The sequence below is a fragment of the Vanessa cardui genome, chromosome 26 (genome assembly GCF_905220365.1).
Source record: "Vanessa cardui chromosome 26, ilVanCard2.1, whole genome shotgun sequence".
Taxonomy (NCBI): domain Eukaryota; kingdom Metazoa; phylum Arthropoda; class Insecta; order Lepidoptera; family Nymphalidae; genus Vanessa; species Vanessa cardui.
In genome coordinates this window covers 6,891,981-6,913,610 of record NC_061148.1, presented here as the reverse complement: position 1 = coordinate 6,913,610, position 21,630 = coordinate 6,891,981, and the positions used below count along the sequence as shown (strand labels likewise).

General features: G+C 34.9%; 1 protein-coding gene across 1 annotated transcript in view; it reads left to right on the top strand.

Annotated features, from left to right (window-relative positions):
- Positions 1–21,630, top strand: part of LOC124540666 (nephrin-like) — a 119,032-nt gene that overhangs the window by 39,250 nt on the left and 58,152 nt on the right. Inside the window, exon 2 of the mRNA XM_047118333.1 lies at positions 3,017–3,329. Coding sequence (XP_046974289.1) covers positions 3,233–3,329 — 97 coding nt within the window. The 5' untranslated portion in view covers positions 3,017–3,232. The remainder of the gene's footprint in view (positions 1–3,016; positions 3,330–21,630) is intronic.

Below are 21,630 nucleotides of genomic sequence, written 5' to 3'. Positions count from 1 at the left end.
TACCAAAAATTTACGGACGTAGTTCATACCTTAATTGCTTTAGAAGCTTAAATCATTCTGTCCAAAGTTAGTTTAGTGGCGAGATGGTGTGTATGAACTAAAATTTATTTGATACTTGCTTTATGAACTAAAATTATTACCTAATAGCGAAATGTTGCCATTTACTTATAATTACAAATAATTTTTATTCGGCAGTTAGTTCAATTGCTTAATGGACATTTTTTTAAGAAGAAATTCTTTTACGAAGCGCACTGTGTAGTAAAGTAGCTGAATTTCATTTCTTGATATTTAATTATGACGACCACCGTGGTCGAGTGTTGTATACACCGGTTTTGATGGGTACGCCATTCTGAGGTCCCGGGTTCGATTCCCGGCCGAGTCGATTTAGATTACCATAAGTTTTCTATGTTGTCTTGTGTCTGGGTGTTTGTGGTACCTTCGTTACTTCTGATTTTCCATAACACAAGTGCTTTAGCTACTTAGATTGGGATCAGAGTAATGTATGTGATGTTGTTTCATATTTAATTGTTTTAAAATATTGTGAATTTATTTCTTATATATAAATAATATTCTACATAATATAAAGCGAAAGTAAGCGTCGTTCCAACCGGGTAATCATAAATCTTGTATTTTTACTAGTTATGTAACAAAAAAAATCTTAGACTGAAACTGAATGGTCTATAATATACTGAGTTTTTTCGTCGTCTTGTTAGTTAAGAGTCGCCTTTAAGACGACAGACCCTGGAATAAATTAGAACAATAAAAAAATATTTGTGCCTAAATTTCGAAGTAAAAAGTATATTTAAAGATCCACACAAAAAAATAGAGTAAATACTTTTTATTCCTTGCAACATTGCACTGCATATTCCATTATCAGTTTACTTGACAAATGATTTTACGTTCCTTGGACGTATCTTTTTTTAAGTTGGCAGCATTGTATGTAAGTTTATCTATTGTACTTGGGTGGTCCATTACTTTTACAGACCTCCAAACACGTTTATTACTAAAAATATTACTCCACTTTAAGCCTTGTTTATTCAACGATAGTTATCATTAATATCTTCCTCCTTTCTGAATGTATGTTTGTTTTAATGTCTGTTGTGTTTTACTGTTGAACTTTTTTTTTTATGAGCTGGGTTTAATTAATAAAAATTGTTTTTGTTGCTTTGCGATTGAAAATAATTTTAAGTCAGTTACATATTGTTGTTAAAGGTTTCATCAAAGTAATCATGTAACAATATTATGTAAATTACCTTTAGTAATATGTATTGATGATGTTGTAACCGAAATCGGTCACAACAAATATATCGTGTTTTTTATTATTACTTGTTTATTCTCCCTTAAGATTTTCAAGGGAGAATAAACAACTAAACACGATATATTATTCCTTGAGTATGTGCAAAAACATAGCTATCACAATTCGAAGAAAATATTTTACCAGAAAGAGTTCAAATGCAGAACTAACCTTAACGTGCTTTCCGAGGCACGATAGTGTACAGAACTTGTTGACTCTGCCTTGCTACTGAAAATGTTTCATTACAAAAATCCCATATCATTTAATCAGCCTGATCTATGGTTTGAATCTAGAACCTCGGGATCTGAAGCTAAAGTCACGTTGCCTCATTGGTCTAGTATCTTAGTCTTGGTGGTAGGGCTTTGTGCAAGCTCGTCTGGGTAGGTACCACCCACTCATCAGTTATTCTACCGCCAAATAACAGTACTCAGTATTGTTGCGTTCCGGTTTGAAGGGTGAGTGAGCCAGTGTAACTACAGGCACAAGGGGGGACATAGCATCTTAGTTCCCAAGGTTGGTGGCGCATTGACGATGTAAGGAATAGTTAATATTTCTTACAGCGTCATTGTCTATGGGTGATGGCGACCACTTACCATCAGGTGGCCCATATGCTCGTCCGCCAACCTATACCATAAAAACAAAAAAAAAAAAAAACATCTAGATATAATCTCGATACGAAGCAGTTCATATGTGTTAATCACTCTCGAAGCGTCTCGCGTCCCATGTTAAATTAATATCCTTGGCCAGGAATTGCCCTCAGAAGGAAAAAAGACAACAAAAAGGTACAGTCGCAAAAATGGGTTCTGAAAATAGAGGCAAAGATTTACTAACACTAATATTATAAGTGGCTTAGTTTCTTTGTTTCAAGTTTTAACAACTCAACCGATCCATATTAATATTATAAATAAGTAACTCTTGTCTGTCTGTCGGTCGTTCTTTCACGACCCAACCAATGACCCGAATTTGAAAAAAAATTGTATGAAGCAAACTTGAACTTAAGAAAGGACACATTTTTGCCTAACATATAACAACCGAACCTCTTAAACGCGAACGAAGGCGAGGTCGACAATTAGCACGTAATATAGGCGAGCGAATCCGAGGACAAAACTAGTTAGACGATATTTTAAGCAATCGCCTCTTTGTGATTTCATGCTTTTTTAATTAAGCCCAAACATACATTAGTAAAGCTTTGGTAACGAGAAACGTCCACTGTTTCGGAAATTAATTTCGGAAAATAAATTCGGAACGCTAAAAAACGGGGGCTTAAATAACAGGCGTAAAAGAGGGGGGAGTTGATGTCCATTTTACGGCGCTGGTAGACTACATATTGGTGGATAAATATATTATATTCTGTCAGGCTGGCTCACGATGTTTTGCTTCATAGCCAAACATGAGATGAAATATAAACAGACTTTATAGGGTCGTTAATTGTGAAAATGTATTTAGCAAATGCTTGTTCCAATCTTAGTTTCCATGGTTGGTAGGTTGATATATTGGTAAATTGGTGGTATAGAAATTGATAGTGTTTCTTAAACACCAATGTCTATGAATGATGGTTACCAATATACTTCAGGTTGCCAATTTAATACAACATATCCTTAAATTATGGGTATAAAAAAATCTTGAAAACATATATTACACATACATACATACATCTGTATATAGATATTAGTATCGTCGTTGACTCATACAAAATTAAATTTGTTATTTTTTTTGTTTCAGGTCGTGGCTACTGCGTCAAAACTTATAAATCAGTAACTATTAATTAATTACAAAATAAATTCATATATTTCTACTATTGTGTATTTATAAGCGGAAGTGTAGAACCGTCATTATATTTAAGTTCGTCAAAGTAATCAAATTAATTATCAAGTGTTCGTGATGTGATTATTTGAATCAAATCAATGTAGTGCCGGTGAATTGAAGTGTTTATCAACGATGCATTTTTTACGAATAGATTACGTTCTTGAAGTCGCGATATGCGTTGTTTTGTGCTGCGTGCAGACACACCAAGAAGTTCTTATCGAGGAATCATGTAAGTATTGTCGTTGTGTCTTATTCAACAAGTATAAAATAAATTGCAAAACTATGAATTGTTCACTCGCTATACAGTACCTAGAATCATTAGTTTTAATAAAAGATCCCTTGGCGAACAAAAACTACTCGGTGGTAGGGCTTTGTGCAAGCCCGTCTGGATAGGTACCACCCATCACTCATCAGTTATTCTACCGCCAAATAACAGTACTCAGTATTGTTGTGTTCCGGTTTGAAGGGTGAGTGAGCCAGTGTAATTACAGGCACATGGGGCATAAAATCCTAGTTCCCAAGGTTGGTGGCACATTGACGATGTAAGGAATAGTTAATATTTCTTACAGCGTCATTATCTATGGGTGATGGTGACCACTTTCCATCAGGTGGCCCATATGCTCGTCCGCCAACCTATACCATAAAAAAAGGAGTGAATTCGAAAACTGAAGAAGGTGTTCTTACAAGAGCTATTTCCAATTTTTATTATGACATAATTATTAGATTTCGACGCGGCCTTCACGTGAACGGGAGAAGTGTTAGGTGTATTATTCCGAAGTAAAATGTATCCTATGTTCTATTCTTGACTATAATTTATCTTTGTTCCATTTTATTCAGACCCGTCAGCTTTTCTTGAGTATCATCCATCCATCCAAACTTTAGCATTTATTATATTAGTAAGACTAGCTATACCCGCCCGCTTCGCTGGGCATTAGTCGCCGAAAAATAAATTTTTAATTTTGTACTTAATTACTGATCATCAACAATGTACAAATAATAAAGAAACAAATAAGAGATAAAAACACGCGAGATCTAATCAAATTCTTAAAAAAAAAAATTAATATTCGCCATCTATTTCATCTTCTTCAATGGTGTTCTCGATAGGCTGCAGATTGGTCATAGCACCCATCAACTCATATAGGATATACACGATATACGATGTTCTATAGGTACGATGAAATTTTTAATTAAATTTCTATATTCTGTAAAAGTCTGCTTCAAACAAACATGTCCTTTTATCCGGTTCTATCGAATATCGATGTTATTACATTTACCACCTTGTCAATACTTGCGAACGTACGTCAAAGCATCCTGAGCGTATTCGTGCATATGTCTTGGACTTCCACTGTACGAACATCTTTGTCCAATATCAGCAGCTACTTTATCATTCGAAATTGTATCTCGTAAATAAATGAACTCTCGCTCAGAGTTTTGATTGTTTGTATCGAATGTATTTTAATCGTTCGTTCGTCAAGAACGAATTCATAGCGTACATGTCAACAATGAATTGTTAAAACAATTGACGACACTTCAGAATATGGTTAGATTGATTATTATCTTTAATTATTCTACGATACGCAAAAAAAATCCATGCAACTAACTCTTCGATTTCACAGAGCCTGTCGTGAGAATATTTTCATACAGTCCGAGATGATATCCATCTTCTGCTTGCATAAACATCATTGGATAATCGTAATAATTGTCATACGATTGATGTGTTTCAGCGACACCGTGATTGTTTTTGTGTCGCTTAGTGATAACAATACCTCGTTTTGTAATTTCTGTACGAACAATTACAGCTGTGACTTCAGGAGCTACGGTAGCATTAAAACGACTTTCATGTTCTGCATTCAATGGCGTTCTATCTGCATTGATAATGACTTTGAATTATTTGTCGTTTCACCTTCTAAAGCAGTTTTAAAATCTTTAACTAAACATTTATTTTCATAAAGCATAATCCTAAATTTAGCGATGATTTCTCGATTAGTTGTGGTACTGATCATGCATCGAAGATCAATCTTTTTCTACGTTGTCCAAGGAATAAATGTCCAGAAACTGGAGATTTTATTTATATACTGGAAGAAGTGAACCAATAATATGATACACTTTAAACTTTGACACGAAATTATTGTATTGCACAATATTTGTTGCGCCAAATAATGTCATTTCAAAGCAAGAATTGTAATTTCTAATATGCAGAAGAAAAAAATCAGACTCCTCAGTAGTTCCCGTAACGTAGATAAGAAGAAGTTCTGGTGGTTCAAACAGTGGTGGTAAATACATTTTGCAAGTGGAGTAGCACTAAGCAGTTTATTTTAAACATTATAGCGTGACAATATGGGCATACTATATTTATTGAACCAATGATCACATCGGGATTTATTGAGATTGGTTCTAGTTCTTGACTTAGTCTATTTTAATCGTTGATCATCCAGTCGTTGGGCTCGCTCCTCAGGTTTTTCAGTATCTCTTGATGAAGATGCTTGTTCGAAGATCTGGAACTTGATCATTACGTTGACTAACTGTTTTGGCAACTCTCAAAGTAGAAATTCGGATTCTATTTGTTTTTAAACGTATTTCTTGTTGGTGTGTTGTTTCCGTAGCTCTTTTGGATGACGCTGCTCATATTATATTGCTGATGTTCCGATATTTTGTTTCTTCAATGGCATGGTATTTTCTATTTATATAAATTATTTGATTCAATGATGATCAGTGATTTGCATTTATTGTTTCATATTTTATACTTATCGGTTGATCGGCATAGAAATGCAACGTGATACTCGTAAGGGCCATCTGTTGCTTATTTTTAATGATACGGATGAAATAATTAATTTCTCCGTGAAAAAATACACGCGAAATAATATCGGTTGAACGGTGCAGATATATTTATATCTCAGCGCTACCTGGCGGCGAGTTACATCAATGGGGCTAGCATAATCTCTTTATTCATTTAATCTTAATGACCGATCAAATAGTTTCTGAGTTTATCGATGACATACATACAAACACATCCATTTTTGTACATAGATATTCTATCATTTGCGCAAGCACATGTTTTTCCTGTATACCAATTTTTATAAAGGTCGGTGCATCTGTTCTCGAGTTATAGCAGAACATACAGACAGACAGAAATGTCAAAAATCGTAAAAATTATGTCAGTCAATCAAAAAAGAATACTTATGACGAATTACGACAAAAATAAGTGCACAGACAGACTCTAGAGATTTATATTGTAGTATAGATTTTGTATTCACGTGCGTTAGATTTATTATTAGCGTATTTATTGTATAACTTTGGTTTTTCTGTACCGACTTCTATGCTTCTTTTTATGGAATAGTTGATACTGTTAACTTTTTTAATTTGGGATGATTGAGAGTGTTATAAACACAGGAATAGACAAATATAATCAGAAAGCTTCGAACTACTAAGCTATTGGGAGTGACACGTGTTATTGTGAGTCAACCATAAAAGATAGACAAAGGCTGCTATAGGATATTTTTTACTTTATTTTAAGGAGAACATTTCCGTAATACACAATTTCTATGTAGCTTTAACCAATAAGGTTGTACACGCGACGGAAGCTTAAAATATGGAGTAACTTCTCCCGTTTTCCCGATATTTCCCTTCACTGCTCTGCTCCTATTGACTGTAGCGTGATGAAAAGTATACTATAACCTGCTCAGGAGTATGAAAAATAATTGTACCAAGTTTCGTTAAAATCCGTCGAGTAGTTTTTGTTTCTATAACGGTTATACGGACAGACAGACAGACAAAAATTTTACTGATTGCATTTTTGTCATCAGTATCGACCCCTCTTCAACCTGTGATAGTTTTTTTGGAAAAATATTTCATGTACAGAATTGACCTCCCTACAGATTTATTATAAGTATAGATTATAATATGATTAAAATACTAAGATACGGACTTTTTTGTAGTAAGCCTGAATATTAGACAATCTAGAAGTTTCCACTCTCAAAATTTATTAACTTCTTTAGCTGTGAATACAACATGCCTTCAAGTATTCAAGTTAAGATTGCCCACTTGAATAGTATCGAACATTGCAAGTTTAAATAAGGGCAAGAACCACGGAGTCTTTATTTACCTAATTCGTGTTCGTAATTTACTTTGTCGAATAAAGTAAAGTCAAGGAACAACCTGTAAATTTCCCAGTGCTGGGATAAGGCCTCCTTCATTAAGGAGAGGGTTTGGAACATATTCCACCACGCTGTTCCAATGCGGGTTGGTGGAATGCACACGTGGCAAAATTTCAATGAAATTAGTCACATGCAGGTTTCCTCACGATGTTTTCCTCCACCGCCGAGCACGAGATGAATTATAATTACAAATTAAGCATATATATATAGTGGTGCTTGCCTGGAATTGAACCCGCAATCATTGGTTAAAATGCACGCGTTATAACCACTGGGCCATCTCGTATGGGCTTTGTCGAATGCCTTTTTTTTTTTGGTGTTTGGACTGTTATCTTACTTGTAGCTTGTATGGTTCTCAGGGGGGTCTTTTATTTTAGGGACTCGTGAGACCTTAAATGAATATGTTAGCAATACCAGACTTATATTGGTAAGTTTATAGACAGCCAATAAGCATTTTTTAAGTGACCGTGCAAATGGACTGTCTGATAATAATAAATGGCGTTGTAACCAATATTAACCATTCCTTGCATCGTCAGTGTACCATCAACCTTGGGAACTAAGATGTCATGTCCCTTGTGCCTGTAGATACCCTGACTCTCATCGTTTCAACCGGAACACAAAAATTCTTAGTATTGCTATACGGTGGACTACCTGATGAGGGGACACCAAACTAGTTCGTAGTAGGGCTTTTGGTGATGCACAAAAGCCCTACTAAAAATTAAAGTATGTTGTCGTTCACACTTGTGCACTATTACCTCTTTCAAAGTGGGTTCACCATCGAGATGCATAAAAAATCATAAACCTCTTCCAAAATCCAAAATTAATCCTCAAAATTAGCAACATCACTCCCAATTTCTGCGCGAACAAAATTACAGTCGATTGTTATGTAGTTTTTCGCGTTGTTCATAAGTTAACAAGATAAAAGGATTATGATAATTATAAATACATTTAAACAATGTGTACTCCGTTAATATAAACGATAAAATAATTTAACAGCGTACAATTATAAATGGCTCGACGCTTGCACGTTAATTGAGAGAATTAAATGCAATGATGTAATCTGCTGGTCGCGTCCGTTGTTAACTAGGGAACATTCAATTGAATATATGGAGCTTAGATGTTTCATTCAAATAAAAAAAAATTAATAACATATTAAATAATTTTCAACGTTAACTGTTAAGAAATGTAAATGTTATTTTTACTATCAATCAAAATATTCTTTATTCAAATAGTAAAGTAAAAAACTGTAAATTTTCCACTGCTGGGATAAGGCCTCTTCCATTAAGAAGAGGGTTTGGAACATATTCCACCACGCTGTTCCAATGCTGGTTGTTGGAATGCACATGTGGCAGAATTTCGATGAAATTAGACTCATTCAGGTTTCCTCACGATGTTTTCCTTCACCGCCGAGCACGAGATGAATTATAAACACAAATTAAGCACATATATATAGCGGTGCTTGTTTGGTTCAAATATACCTATTTTGTGGCCACAAATTGTGTTTGATTAATAATTTCAAGTTCTACTGATGATCTATTATTTATGAGGCATTATTCTTTAGTTATCTTGATCGTTATTGATAAATCGTAAGTTCGGTTTGGGTTCAAATATTTGCGTGCGTTGAAGATTATCTTACAAAGCTTTTTTTTATTGCGTTGTTTGGCGGACGAGCATGTGGGCCACCTGATGGTAAGTGGTCACCATCACCCATAGACAATGTCGCTGTAAGAAATAGTAACTCTTCCTTAGATCGTCAATGTGCCGCCAACCTTGGGAACTGAGATTTTATGAACACAACAATACTGAGTACTGTTTTTTGGCGGTAGATTAACTGATGAGTGGGTGGTACCTACCCAGACGGGCTTGCACAAAGCCCTACCACCATGTGCTTCTAAAATTTTTGTATATTAAAGTAGGCTAAGGTTAGTTTTGAATTTAATGTAAAGCTATAAATATTGGTTCGGAAAGCGGACTCTATTTAGAGTGATTACGTAAAAAAGATAATTCGTGAAACATCTTTGTTTTAATTTTTAATATTATCATGCTCTGTTTTTGTCGTCATCAGCTATTTTAAAATTAGTAATTACTTTCATTTCCCGTCTCATAAATTTTCCATCGCTCACCCACAAAATCCTTCATTCCAACATACATATTATATTCTTATTACATAAAGTTCCCAAGATTCTTGCGTTTTATAACACGATTATTTTACCCGAAGATTCACGCTTCAAATTGGGCAAGTTGTGTTATTATATGAGAATATAATTTGTGTTTATTATATCCCATAAACAGCTGTAGTGTTTAATATTTTAAGACCGTAAAGATTCAATATGTAAATCATGAGGTTTGGGTCATTTGTCCCCCATTAAATCAGAATTGCGACAGAATCGCAAAATGCTGGTATCACACTTGACAAGTATGACGCGGCTATGATTTGTACGGCCGCGTTTTAAATTCGATTTGAGTATACATCAAATGTTGCCTTCAATTTCCTACCCTTTCTTATCTAAAATGAAATATTTTCCAAGTAGATATAATATTTTTAATGTAACGGAACGATACGTTTTGAAATAAACGATAAGACTTGATGTGTTTTTTGAAATCGTTTTGTCTAATTGAACTTTAACTTAATTGAATTAAAACTTTCTAATGAAACAGAATGGGCTGATGTAAATAGGTTCCATCTTGGTGTTCAAATCAAAAAATATTCTTTTTTGTACACCAGTAAAAACATCGTTTAGTCATGCTTAAGAAAATTGCACAGGAGGAATTTTGTAATCATCAAATTAAGTACCTTAATTTGATGATATATGACATAATTATGATCCTTCCATGTTTGACCGTATGCCTGGTCTATAAGGTAGCAGATTTTGAAGTCCTCGGTTCCAATCCTAGTCTATCACGCCAAAAAGCTATTAGGTTTTTCTGTTGAAATAATTAACAGCTATTCTGGAAGTTGGGAAGTGAGGAATTAGTGCATCTGGGTTGCACAAACATTTGTGCCTTGTAATGTGTCATGTTGAGCTGGTTAGTCTATTGAAATTTGACGCCGTAGCTGATAATCGGTAAGAACGACATCAAACCACTATTAATTATTATCGGTATGTTCCTACTTTCCACGAGAAAAGAGTATTTGCCTCTATCAGTAGGATTAGCTGATATAGTAATTTTTCTTTATTTATTTTTTTTGTTAAAATAAAATAAAATCTTTTTATTTCTGGTCATTTAGGAACATAAAAAATTATTAGTAACAAAACATCTTAAAACTATCTTAGTATGCACATTTTATTTCATTTAATTTAGTAATAAGAAAGGTACAATTAATTTAAATACCATCGATACCGCACAGGCACCAACTACATGAACATGAGTGTGTATCCAATGCCTGAGCAATGACGCTTACCGGCAACCACCCTCAGAACGGTGTTGGTGCTCCCTTTACCCTGCACAGCAGCAATTAATTATTAATGTTATAGGGGGTAAACGAGCAGGAGGCTCACCTGATGAAAAGTGGTTACCACCGCCCATGGACATCTGCAAAACCGGGGGCTAGCAGATACGTTGCCAGCCTGTAAGGAAGGAGTACGCTCTTTTCTTCCCAGGTTCCAAAGTCGTATCGGTTTGGAAAAACCGCCGGCGAAAGCTGGTTCCACAACGTTGTGCGAGGCAGAAAATGTCAAAGATATAACTCAATATCAAAAAAATATAAACTAATAATTAATTAACTCACAATCTTCATTATGGAATTAAGATTCTCGTGATTCGACAGGGTCAAAACGGCTTTCAATAAAATACGCTGATATAGAAATAAATTACTGATTGAGAGGCTTGTTGATAAAGTTGCGGTCCGTATTAATTATTGGAACTTACTAAGTGATAAGTACTCTCTATATCTGGCTGGCCGCCATATCGTGGTTCTCGTCTGAAATCGATGTGACTCTGCTGACTTTGCGATATTAGTATTGTAATGAATTATTTATACGTTCAGTATTATTATAAATTACTTATACGATAAGATATCTTATGTATACGATTTGTGTTATGGTTCTCATATTTTTTATTGTTATGGGGTTATTATTCGGCGAACTGGCCCAGTGGTTAGAACGCGTGCATCTTACTGATGTTTGCGGATTCAAACCCAGGCAGACACCACTGTATATTAATGTGCTTAATTTGTGTTTATATTATAATTTATCTTGTACTCTAGGCAAAAATCTACTATATGGTCTATTACTACTAATTTACTAGATACAATACAAAACACCATCCTGTCGAATCTACTCTATCTAATAAAAAATATTCGCATAAAATAAGTTGCGCGATTTTCAAGATCTAAGTATACATAGGCACGGCTTTGTTGAGTTTGTTAGTTTCTTGAAATTTGCCGCTATTGCTGATAATCGGTAAGAACGACATCACACCACCTTTATCGGCATGTTCCTACTTTCACCCAGGAAAGAGTATCTGTCTATCAGTAGGATTAACTGATATGGTAATTAATTAACTCACTAATATAGTAATAAGCCGAGATGGCCCAGTGGTTAGAAAGGCTACAAATGATTGCGGTTCAAACCCAGGTAAACATCGTGAGGAAACCTGCATGTGTCTAATTTCATAGAAATTCTGTTACATGTGTATTCCAGCAACCCGCTGTTCTAATGAACAGCGTGGTGGAATATGTTCCGAACCTTCTCCTCAAAAGGGAGATCTGGCCTTAGCCCATCAGTGGGAAATATACAGGCTGCTGTTGTTGTTTGTTGTTGTATAGGAATAGACAGCTGTAAGCGACTTTGTTTTATACTATTTAATCTATAAGCATTTATTTTATTATTGTTATAACAGAATAAAGTTACGTAACTATACCGACGTTTCTTGTTGTTTTAAATCCACCAACGTTCAGAAATTAAACTTCAACTATCAAAGAGGAAAATATTCGGAATTTTACCTTTGATTGTGTTGCTGTGAATAAAATCAAAACGGAAACAGTTGCTCGTCAGACATGCAATTAACAGAGAATTTCAAACTGGCTCTTAATTGTTTTCATAGAAATTTTTGCATAACAGATTATTTTTTCGACGCAAACGTAACAATGGAACACTAAAACAATTTTTTTTTGTCAGTCAAACTTTACGAGATAAAACGTCGAATAAATTTATGTTCGTTTAATTGTTCTTAATTTAATTGGTGGTTAAGACGACACAGAGTGTGGTTTTGCCGTGCAAAATTATACGATACGATTTTAGATTTATGTTAATTAATTTTCGGCAACGCACCTGCAAGCCCTCTGGTGTTGCAGATGTCCATGGGCGGTGGTAGTCACGTTCCATCACGTGACCCTCCTGCTCGTTTGCCACCTATGTCATAAAAAAATAATAATCCTGTAACAGCGTGATTTTTTTAAGGCTTTTTTGCTTCGGACCACCGCTCAGTAGTGAAAGCAGCTTTTGCCTATTATTTTTCCGAATACGACTATATACGATATGACTATATCGCTGCAAGAAAAGAGCATAGGAATTATTAAAGGCAACGCACTTGCAAGCCGCATTGAGTTGTAGATTTTCGGTGGTACTCACATTCCATCAACTGAACCTCATTGTTTGCTACCTAAATAATTAAAAAAAAAAGAAAAAAAAACACATTAAAATTCCAAACTGCCAATAACAAAACAAATAGGATCTATTTTATGTTTTTGTAAACCTTACTAATTATATTATCAGTCAATATGTTTGACAATAGCGATAATTGAATTTAACTAAAAATGCTGACGAGGGAATACGTGGCTGACCTTGCGAGATAGGGCGTTGCCGATTATGCCGCGCGGTGACCTCACCCCTATGTTCTGTATTTGCTGAGGATAGTGTCATCGCTCCTACAGCCCTACGTCTCGTCCTGCACTTATTTATTAGGCGATAAAGGGGTTGCATAACGAATTTCTCGTACCGACGTTTAAAAATGTTGGTAAATATTAAAAATATTATTTGAAATAACAGGGCAAAGGGATTAGTGAGGTGAAGTGGCAGTGGGCTGACTATATTTGTCGTAGAACCGACAATCGTTGGGGAAAACGTGTTCTAGGGTGGAGACCGCGTCTCGGCAAACGTAGCGTAGGACGTCTTCAGGCACGGTGGAGTGACGATTTACGCCAGCCAGGCAGGAGCTGGATGCGTGTAACCGAAGAAAGACCATAGTGCCTTGCAATTTGGTGAGGCCTATGTCCAGCAGTGGACTAACATGGGCTTATGATGATGAAGATGAAGGCAAAGCTTCCCCCTAGGGTGTGTTCGCACTGGCGAGCAGAGTTTACAACCAGCTCAATAAGTATAGAGAGAAGTTTGAGGAGAAGAAGGAGAAGGAAGCATGTCTAACCATACTGCTCTAATGCGATTAATTATAAACATGAACAATTGAATTGATTCGCTGCCACTTTCCTGGGGTCATTGACTTTGTATTTATTTTAGAATATCTATATATTATAAAGAGTAAAACTTTGTTTGTTTGTTTGTAATGAATAGGCCCAAAAACTACTGGACCGATTTAAAAAAAAATCTTTCACTATTTGAAAGCTACATTATTCACGAGTAGCATAGGCTAAATTTTTATTTGGAACAAATAGGGTTCCGTAAGATATTTCAGTTTTTTGTATACAATGTGTAAAAAATCGACTAGAATCATCTTCGTACTTCTATTTTTTTTTTTTTTTATTTTGCAATCCTGTCACAAATCCGAAATTTTCGCGGAGGAAGTCGCGGGCAGAAGCTAGTGCTATATATAACGATTTGTCAGTAATACAGTTTCATAATTGACCATAATTGAGTTCCGCTGTGACGTTCTTTTTGTATACATGTAGACAATAGTGATATGCCATTTTGATACGTGTATCGCGTAATTATTATAGTTATTTTCGCTTGTCACATTCTGTATTCTTGTAAATTCCCAACTGCTGGCCAAAGGCCTCCCCTCCCTTTGAGGAGAAAGTTAGGAGCATATTTTACAATTCCAAAATTTTAAACAAATTAAGCATATGAAACTTTACTTGGTGGTAGGGCTTTGTGCAAGCCCGTCTGGGTAGGTACCACCCACTCATCAGTTATTTTACCGCCAAAAAACAGTACGCAGTATTGTTGTGTTCCCGTTTGAAGGGTGAGTGAGCCAGTGTAACTACAGGCACAAGGGACATAACATCTTAGTTCCCAAGGTTGGTGGCGCATTGACGATGTATGGAATAGTTAATATTTCTTACAGCGTCATTATCTATGGGTGATGGTGACCACTCCATACCAACAGGTGGCTCATATGCTCGTCCGCCAACCTATAACATATATATATGAAAATTCAGTGCTGCTTGCCTGGGTTTGAACCAGCAGTCATCGGGTTAAGTGTTCGTATATATTACGGTACGAATATCTACAGAAAATGGTGAACGATCATAATCAGTCCCTAATTAAACTCGATTGTATACAATGAGGAGTTGAATATTAACCGTCTGGCATAAATGTGTTCCAAATGCTAAATCACGGTTAAGAAAAAGAGATCGATACGAACGCTGCATGCTAAGTGTTCTGCAACATGTTTAATGTATATCTTCCAATCCGAAATAGAACAGGAAAGTGGATTAAGGTCAGTATCCTTTCTCTCACAAAGGGAAGTGGGTCTCGGTCTAAAAATGGAATTTTCGCAGCGGATATTTACGTTATAATATTTTATCAAATATTTATTTATTTAGGTATCACTCACTCATCAGATATTTTACTGCGAAATATGAATACTGCTGATTCATTATTATTCTGCCACATGTGCATTCCACCAACTCTCCTTGATGGAAGAGGAGGCTTTATCTTAGCAGTGGCAAATGTACAGGCTGTTACTTACATCAGAATAATAAATAGTCTATATAATTTATAAAGATATTCTGTGGTGTCTTGTCATATAACCTACACCTAGGTATTATACCTAACAGCCGCCCCCCCCCCAAAGGCGAACGAAGTCACGGGCAAAAACTAATACAGACTAAATATTTTGAATTTCAAAACGTATAAATAATAGCAGTTATTATTCAAACTATATCGTATGATAAATATTATACTGAGGACGATATGTTTCACACCACTGATTTGGAAGCTATTCTTCAAATGTCATATCTAGTCTGAATCACAATGTTTATTTGGATGAACAGCAAATCTATTCTGGGGTGCTATTCTGTGAGATCAAATTCGAAATGTGATAGAACTCGATCGATAAATTTCAGCATGTGATACAATTATTGCAAAAACATATAACGAATCTTTTACTTAATATTTTTGTAAATCTATATTAATATTAACAATGTGAAAGTAACTGTCTGTTTTTCGCTCTTAGACGGCCAAATTACTGAACCGATTTTGATGAAATTTGGTATGATGTAAACTTGAACTAAAAGAAAAGACATACTTTTTGCCTAATATATGATACCTAGCAAGCTACAGGTGACAACTAGCAATAATATAACTAATCTGTTTTTCAAATACATGTCATTGGCTCGTGGTGTCTCTTAATAGTTTTGTAAATAATTTATAAAAAAAAATATACAGGCTACAAAATTAGAAACAGCTAGTGAACTAAAAAAAATTATCTATGAAACTACTAGATAAATAGAGCAACAAACTGATAGATAGGATTGAGTAAATTTTGAATTAAAAATTAAAAAAAAAAAATACATTTTCATGTACGTAAAATATATTTATTTAACTTATAATTAAAAAAGTCGGTCAACGCCGCGTATTCTCGCAATCAATGTCGCGAATCACTTTCGAATTTCAACAATTGAAATCTGCTTCGAGTTTCGAGTTTGTTATTACAGAATAGTCCCACAGATTAATAACGGCCCACGCATGCGCAGTGCAATGCTTCATTCCAAATAGGGTCTTTCTTAAAACTGCCTTTTGTTCTGGCTGTTCATTTTTTATTTGGAATCGTATTATCAAGACTCTATTGAGGTGACCTCCCGCAGTGCAAGAATTATTATTCTCATAGTTATATAAAACTTTTTTTAAATGTGCGTTCGAAATTTAAATTTTGATTTCTGTACTTCGAGTGACGTTTAATTTTTGTTTTATACTAGTTTACGCGCGGCTGCCCGTTTTAGAGGGGGTTGTCAGGTGATAGGGATTAAAGATTAGTCTATATATTTCCTTAGGGGTTTGAATGTAAAACAGCAACAGACAAAGAAATACTTTCCCATTAATTATATTTGTATAAAAGTATATATACTAGTATAGATATATACAGACAACTAGCCGTTTAACTTTGCGACGTAAAATCAAATCATTTATAAAGAATACTTTGTTAAAGAAGGCATTTGACTTATTTGACAGACTTTGTGAATGATTCAATACAAGATTATACATATAATAAAAAAAGCAAGGCGTTAGTACTTGTTGACTTCCAGGTAGGATTTTCTATTTTTAAATGTTGAAAAAAAGCAATATGCTCTAGTAGCTAGTAATTCTGATGAAGAGTGAATTATTGTTTAATGTCCGAGGTAAGTGTAGCAGAGAATGGTATACCGGTGGTAACCGGTATTCCTAAATAATTGTATATTGGATAGGGTCGACAGTTTTAAATATCTTGGACACTATCTTACTTCTGAATGTAAAGACGATACTGATATTGAACGAGAACGGAGGGCATTGTCGGTGAGGGCGAATATGCTGGCTCGTAGGTTTTCATGTTCACCCAACGTTAAAATAACATTATTAAGAGCATATTGTACATGTTTTTACACGTGCAGCCTGTGGGCGGAATATACTCAAAAATCTTATAATGCTCTCCGCGCTCATTACAATAACGCGTTCAGGGTGCTGTGGGGGCTACCTCGAGAGCCCCAGGTATGTTCGCTGAAGCGCTTGTAGACTGTTTTTACGCCCTCGTGAGAAAACGATGCGGGTCCCTGGTGCGTTGGGTACGAGGTAGTTCCAACAGAATTCTGAGCTTGATAGCTAATAGACTGGATTGCATATGCATGAATCGTTGGTGTTCCGTTGCAAACGGGATGGTGCAGCGGTGATTCTTGTGTATAATATTAAAAAAAAAAATGTTAATATAACTAACATAGTCTGTAAGATATATTTTGTACTAACCATTATTAGTCACTGGTAACTTGAATAAAGAATATTATTATTATTATTATGTCTTTTGGAATAAAAATTATGATGAAAACGCTGCAGCGCTGAAACTTTTCGCATCAGGAAAAATCACCGAATTCATCGCAAAAACGGCACCCACAAAGTTTTACATTTGTATGTGTCAAAAAAATTATAGTTCCTTGTACTTGAGATACCTCCTGAGTTACTAGCCGGTTCTGCTCTATTGAATCTTAATTCCGAACCAGTGAGAGCTGTTAAATGAGTTGTTAAATGACGATTCAGAAGTGCTTGTAAAAGCCTACTTGAATGAAGTATATTTTGATTTATTGTTTGTATAGAATACTTAATATTTGGCTTTACTTCAAGGAAGTTTTTATTTTAACGAAGGTTGAAACCATTTGCTATAAATAATAATAATTCATTTAAGTTTTATTTAATGCGAAATAAATATGGCAGCCAGCAATCTATCCGCCTGTACTGAGCTTAAACGTCTTACCCTAAAGCCCGGTCTTTATTATAAGCCCCCTTTCAAACATCTTATGATATTACGATAAGAACTATAGAGCTCTCTGTGAGAACTATTTTGGGGTTCGACGCACACGATTATGAAAAGTCAGAAATTATTATGCAACGATACATATAAATATAACATCCTGTATATTTCTCACTGCTGGGTTAAAGCAACAACTCTCCTATTGCGGAGAATTGTTGTGTTTCTTTTGGAGGCGGTTTGTTTGAAAGTAAGGAGATGTAGTTCGGCTGCACAAGATTATGTAACAGGTTTTAGAAGGTATTACTCTAGTCATTTTTAATCAGTAGACCAATAATAAAGGTTCATGTTCCAAAACATTCACACATTTTTTCAACCTCTATTTCACCCCCTAAGGGGTAGAATTTTCAAAATTCCTTCCTTAGTCATAATCTCTTCAATAAATCGATCCTACTTAACAAAAACTCATATCTTTAACGTTAACAGTTTACGCTCCTTGATGATGAATCAGTCAGCGAGTTTATCAGTAACAGACTATCCACTAAAAATTGATTTTACGACATTCCATCCCTAAGGGGGTAAAACGTGGAAGTTTGTGTTTTATAAATTTCGCGCGGGTAAAGCTACAGGTTCAGCTAGTATTATACATTTCTATATAATGTTTCCTTATTCTCGCCTCTTTTAAACCCGTAATATAAATGATAAATGAGGTGTCAATATAAGCTGAAGCTTACACGAGCTTATAATTTACATGGCTTAAGCTTCGTATCTCAGAATTTTTTCATATTTTTATAGACGAGGGTTTATTAATGAGGAAATATGTATCTATATCGGCGGTTTTTATATTATTTCTTTAGATATTTCTCCATTATTATCAAGCAATGAAATGGGTATTTGGTACGAGTGATATTATTATTGACGACCTCCGTGGTCGAGTGGTGTGTACACCGGTTTTCTATGTACGCCACTCCGTGGTCCTGGGTTCGATTCCCGGCTGAGTCGATGTAGATTATCATTAGTTTTCTATATTGTCTTGGGTCTAGGTATTTGTGGTGCCGTCGTTGCTTCTGATTTTCCATAACACAAGTGCTTTAGCTACTTACATTGGCATCATCATGTGTGTGATATTGTCTCATATATATTACTTGGCTTCTAGACCAGAAATTATCAAATCTTTTTGAGACCAATCCCTTTAAATTCGATGAAAATCTTATTAAAAATATTGCTTTAATCTGTACTACAGTAACTGTTATGTATATAAAACTACGTGAATAATAATAATAGGTTTAAGTAACAGCTCGTAAATAACCCACTGCTGGGCATTGACCTCCAATTATGGATACAGATATTGGAGAATTATATCCGACTAAATGATACATTTTCCGCCAAACAATTATGAAGTATTTGCTTTGGATTGCTCTGGTTTATAGTGGTTTGAAGGATAAGCTTCACATGTTTCAGTAACTTTATTGTAAACATGTATAAATAGAATACGATATGAAGCAGATAACACTATGAAAAACCAGCGGTCCGTCCCAGCAACGCACCGGTGGACTTAACATTTTTACCTTTTATTCAACAACAACAACAACAGCCTGTAAATTCCCGCTGCTGAGCTAAAGGCCTCCTCTCCCTTTGAGGAGAAGGTTTGAAACATATTCCACCACGCTGTCCCAATGCGGGTTGGTGGAATACACATGTGGCACAATTTCTATGAAATTTGTCACATGCAGGTTTCCTCACGATGTTTTCCTTCACCGCTGAGCACGAGATGAATTATAAACACTTGAACCCGCAATCATCGGTTAAGATGCACGCATTCTAACCACTGGGCCATCTCGGCTTTTTCGATCACTTACCATAAGGCCCATATGCTCGTCCGCAAAACTATAGCTTAAATAAACAGAAAAGGTAGGTTATCAGTCAGTTATGTAAGGCTATCTGAGTGTATCAAGGCAGATTTCCTGTCGTTCTCATCTCTGTGGAGTAATAAATCTTCGTTCTGTGCGCTAGTTCTGTTTACAATCAAAACAGATCGTGTTTGATTAATCATTTCGAGTTCAAGCGTTGATCTATTAGTGGGTGATCTGAATAATTTTTTATGAGGTAGTTCGTTAGTAGTTTTGATCGTTAAAAGGTCGTAAGTTCGAATATTTTTTCACATCCATTGTAAATGATATTAACAAATTACTTAATCGTTAATTTATCACCGGTTCGGAAAGTAGATTCTATCAAAAACAAAAAAACCGGCAAGACACTTAAAGGTTTTCCCGCTTGGTTAAATATACATATATTTTGATTTTGAGGTACGTATAGACTTTGACACACAATGTCATTTTTTTGATGACAATTATTTGACAAGAAAACCTCGAAATCTGCAGTTAGCCTTACATATTACTAGATCAGCGGTCGGCAACCTTTTGGTAGGCAAGAGCCACAAGATAGCCATAACCATAGTCGGGCCACAGTCATGATACTAACCATAGAAGCCTGTGCATGATTGGTGTTAATTAGTCACATTCCATAGAAAAAAGAATGCTATTGAAAATTCTTAAAATATACTACTAGATTTTAGTGTGATGTCTGAGGTTGCATTTGGGACGCTATTTATTGTATGTTTAATATATTTGTCAACTTTTTACAAAACACTGGCCGCAAGGAAGATGTTCGCGGGCCGCGTAAGCCGACCGCTGCATTAGACCATCAACATGTCAATTAAAAATAGCAGCATCAGACAAAAACAAAATAATTCCGTACGTTTTCTTCTCTGCTTCTCAATCGATTTTATTTTTGTCTTGTGTATTTAAGAGTTGCAGCATCATCAATAAAGAAAACTTAGAAATAAAAGTACATAAATATGCTTGAAACATTCAAACTCATCATCATCGGCAGCTCATATTCGTCCACTGCTGGACATAAGCTTCTCCAACGAATATTATATTTATATAATAATAATTTATAATTTATATAAATATTATAGTTATAATTCAAATCGAAAATACATATTTTTCTAAAACTTTCAAGATTTCACTATCGAATTTCGAACACCTAAGCGAACAATACTATACTATACACATATATTAAATATATTGATAAGGTACACACACATAGGAAATATTAAAATGTCGAAGCTTATTACGGATAATAATTAAATACAGTCAATTTTAGATCCATTTTGGATATTAATTAAATCCTTTAGATCTAATTAATTTGGCTGACATGTTAATTATATCGTACATGTTTGAAATACTTTTGTAAGTATGTTTTGATTAAGCAGATATTATATTAATTGTATTGTATTAATTACTAGCGACCCGGCTTCACACGTGTTCAATACTGATGACTAAACATACTACAGAATTCGTTTATTTAAGACATCACATTATAAACTTCTAAAATTATCATTGTTTCTTTACTATATTGTCCATGTATTATATGTAACATAGTAGCATGTCCGTACCCGTTTTTAAAAAACATCACGTCAGACACCGGCTCCAAATATAACAATAACTGTAACTACGTTATATAATCGTAAATCGACATTTAAGCAGTCTAATATTTTTCATTTTATCTTACTAAGGAGGAGTCTAAAAAATATGTTGAATACGCAATTATTTTTATTACTTTTTAGTGCACATTAATTTGGTTTTAAAATAGTGCTTTGTTTGAAGTCGGTTTTCTTTTTGTTAAATTTTTTATTTATATCACAAAAATAGGTGGGTAGACTTATTCACTCAACATAACACCCGTTTACCAACACTAGAATAT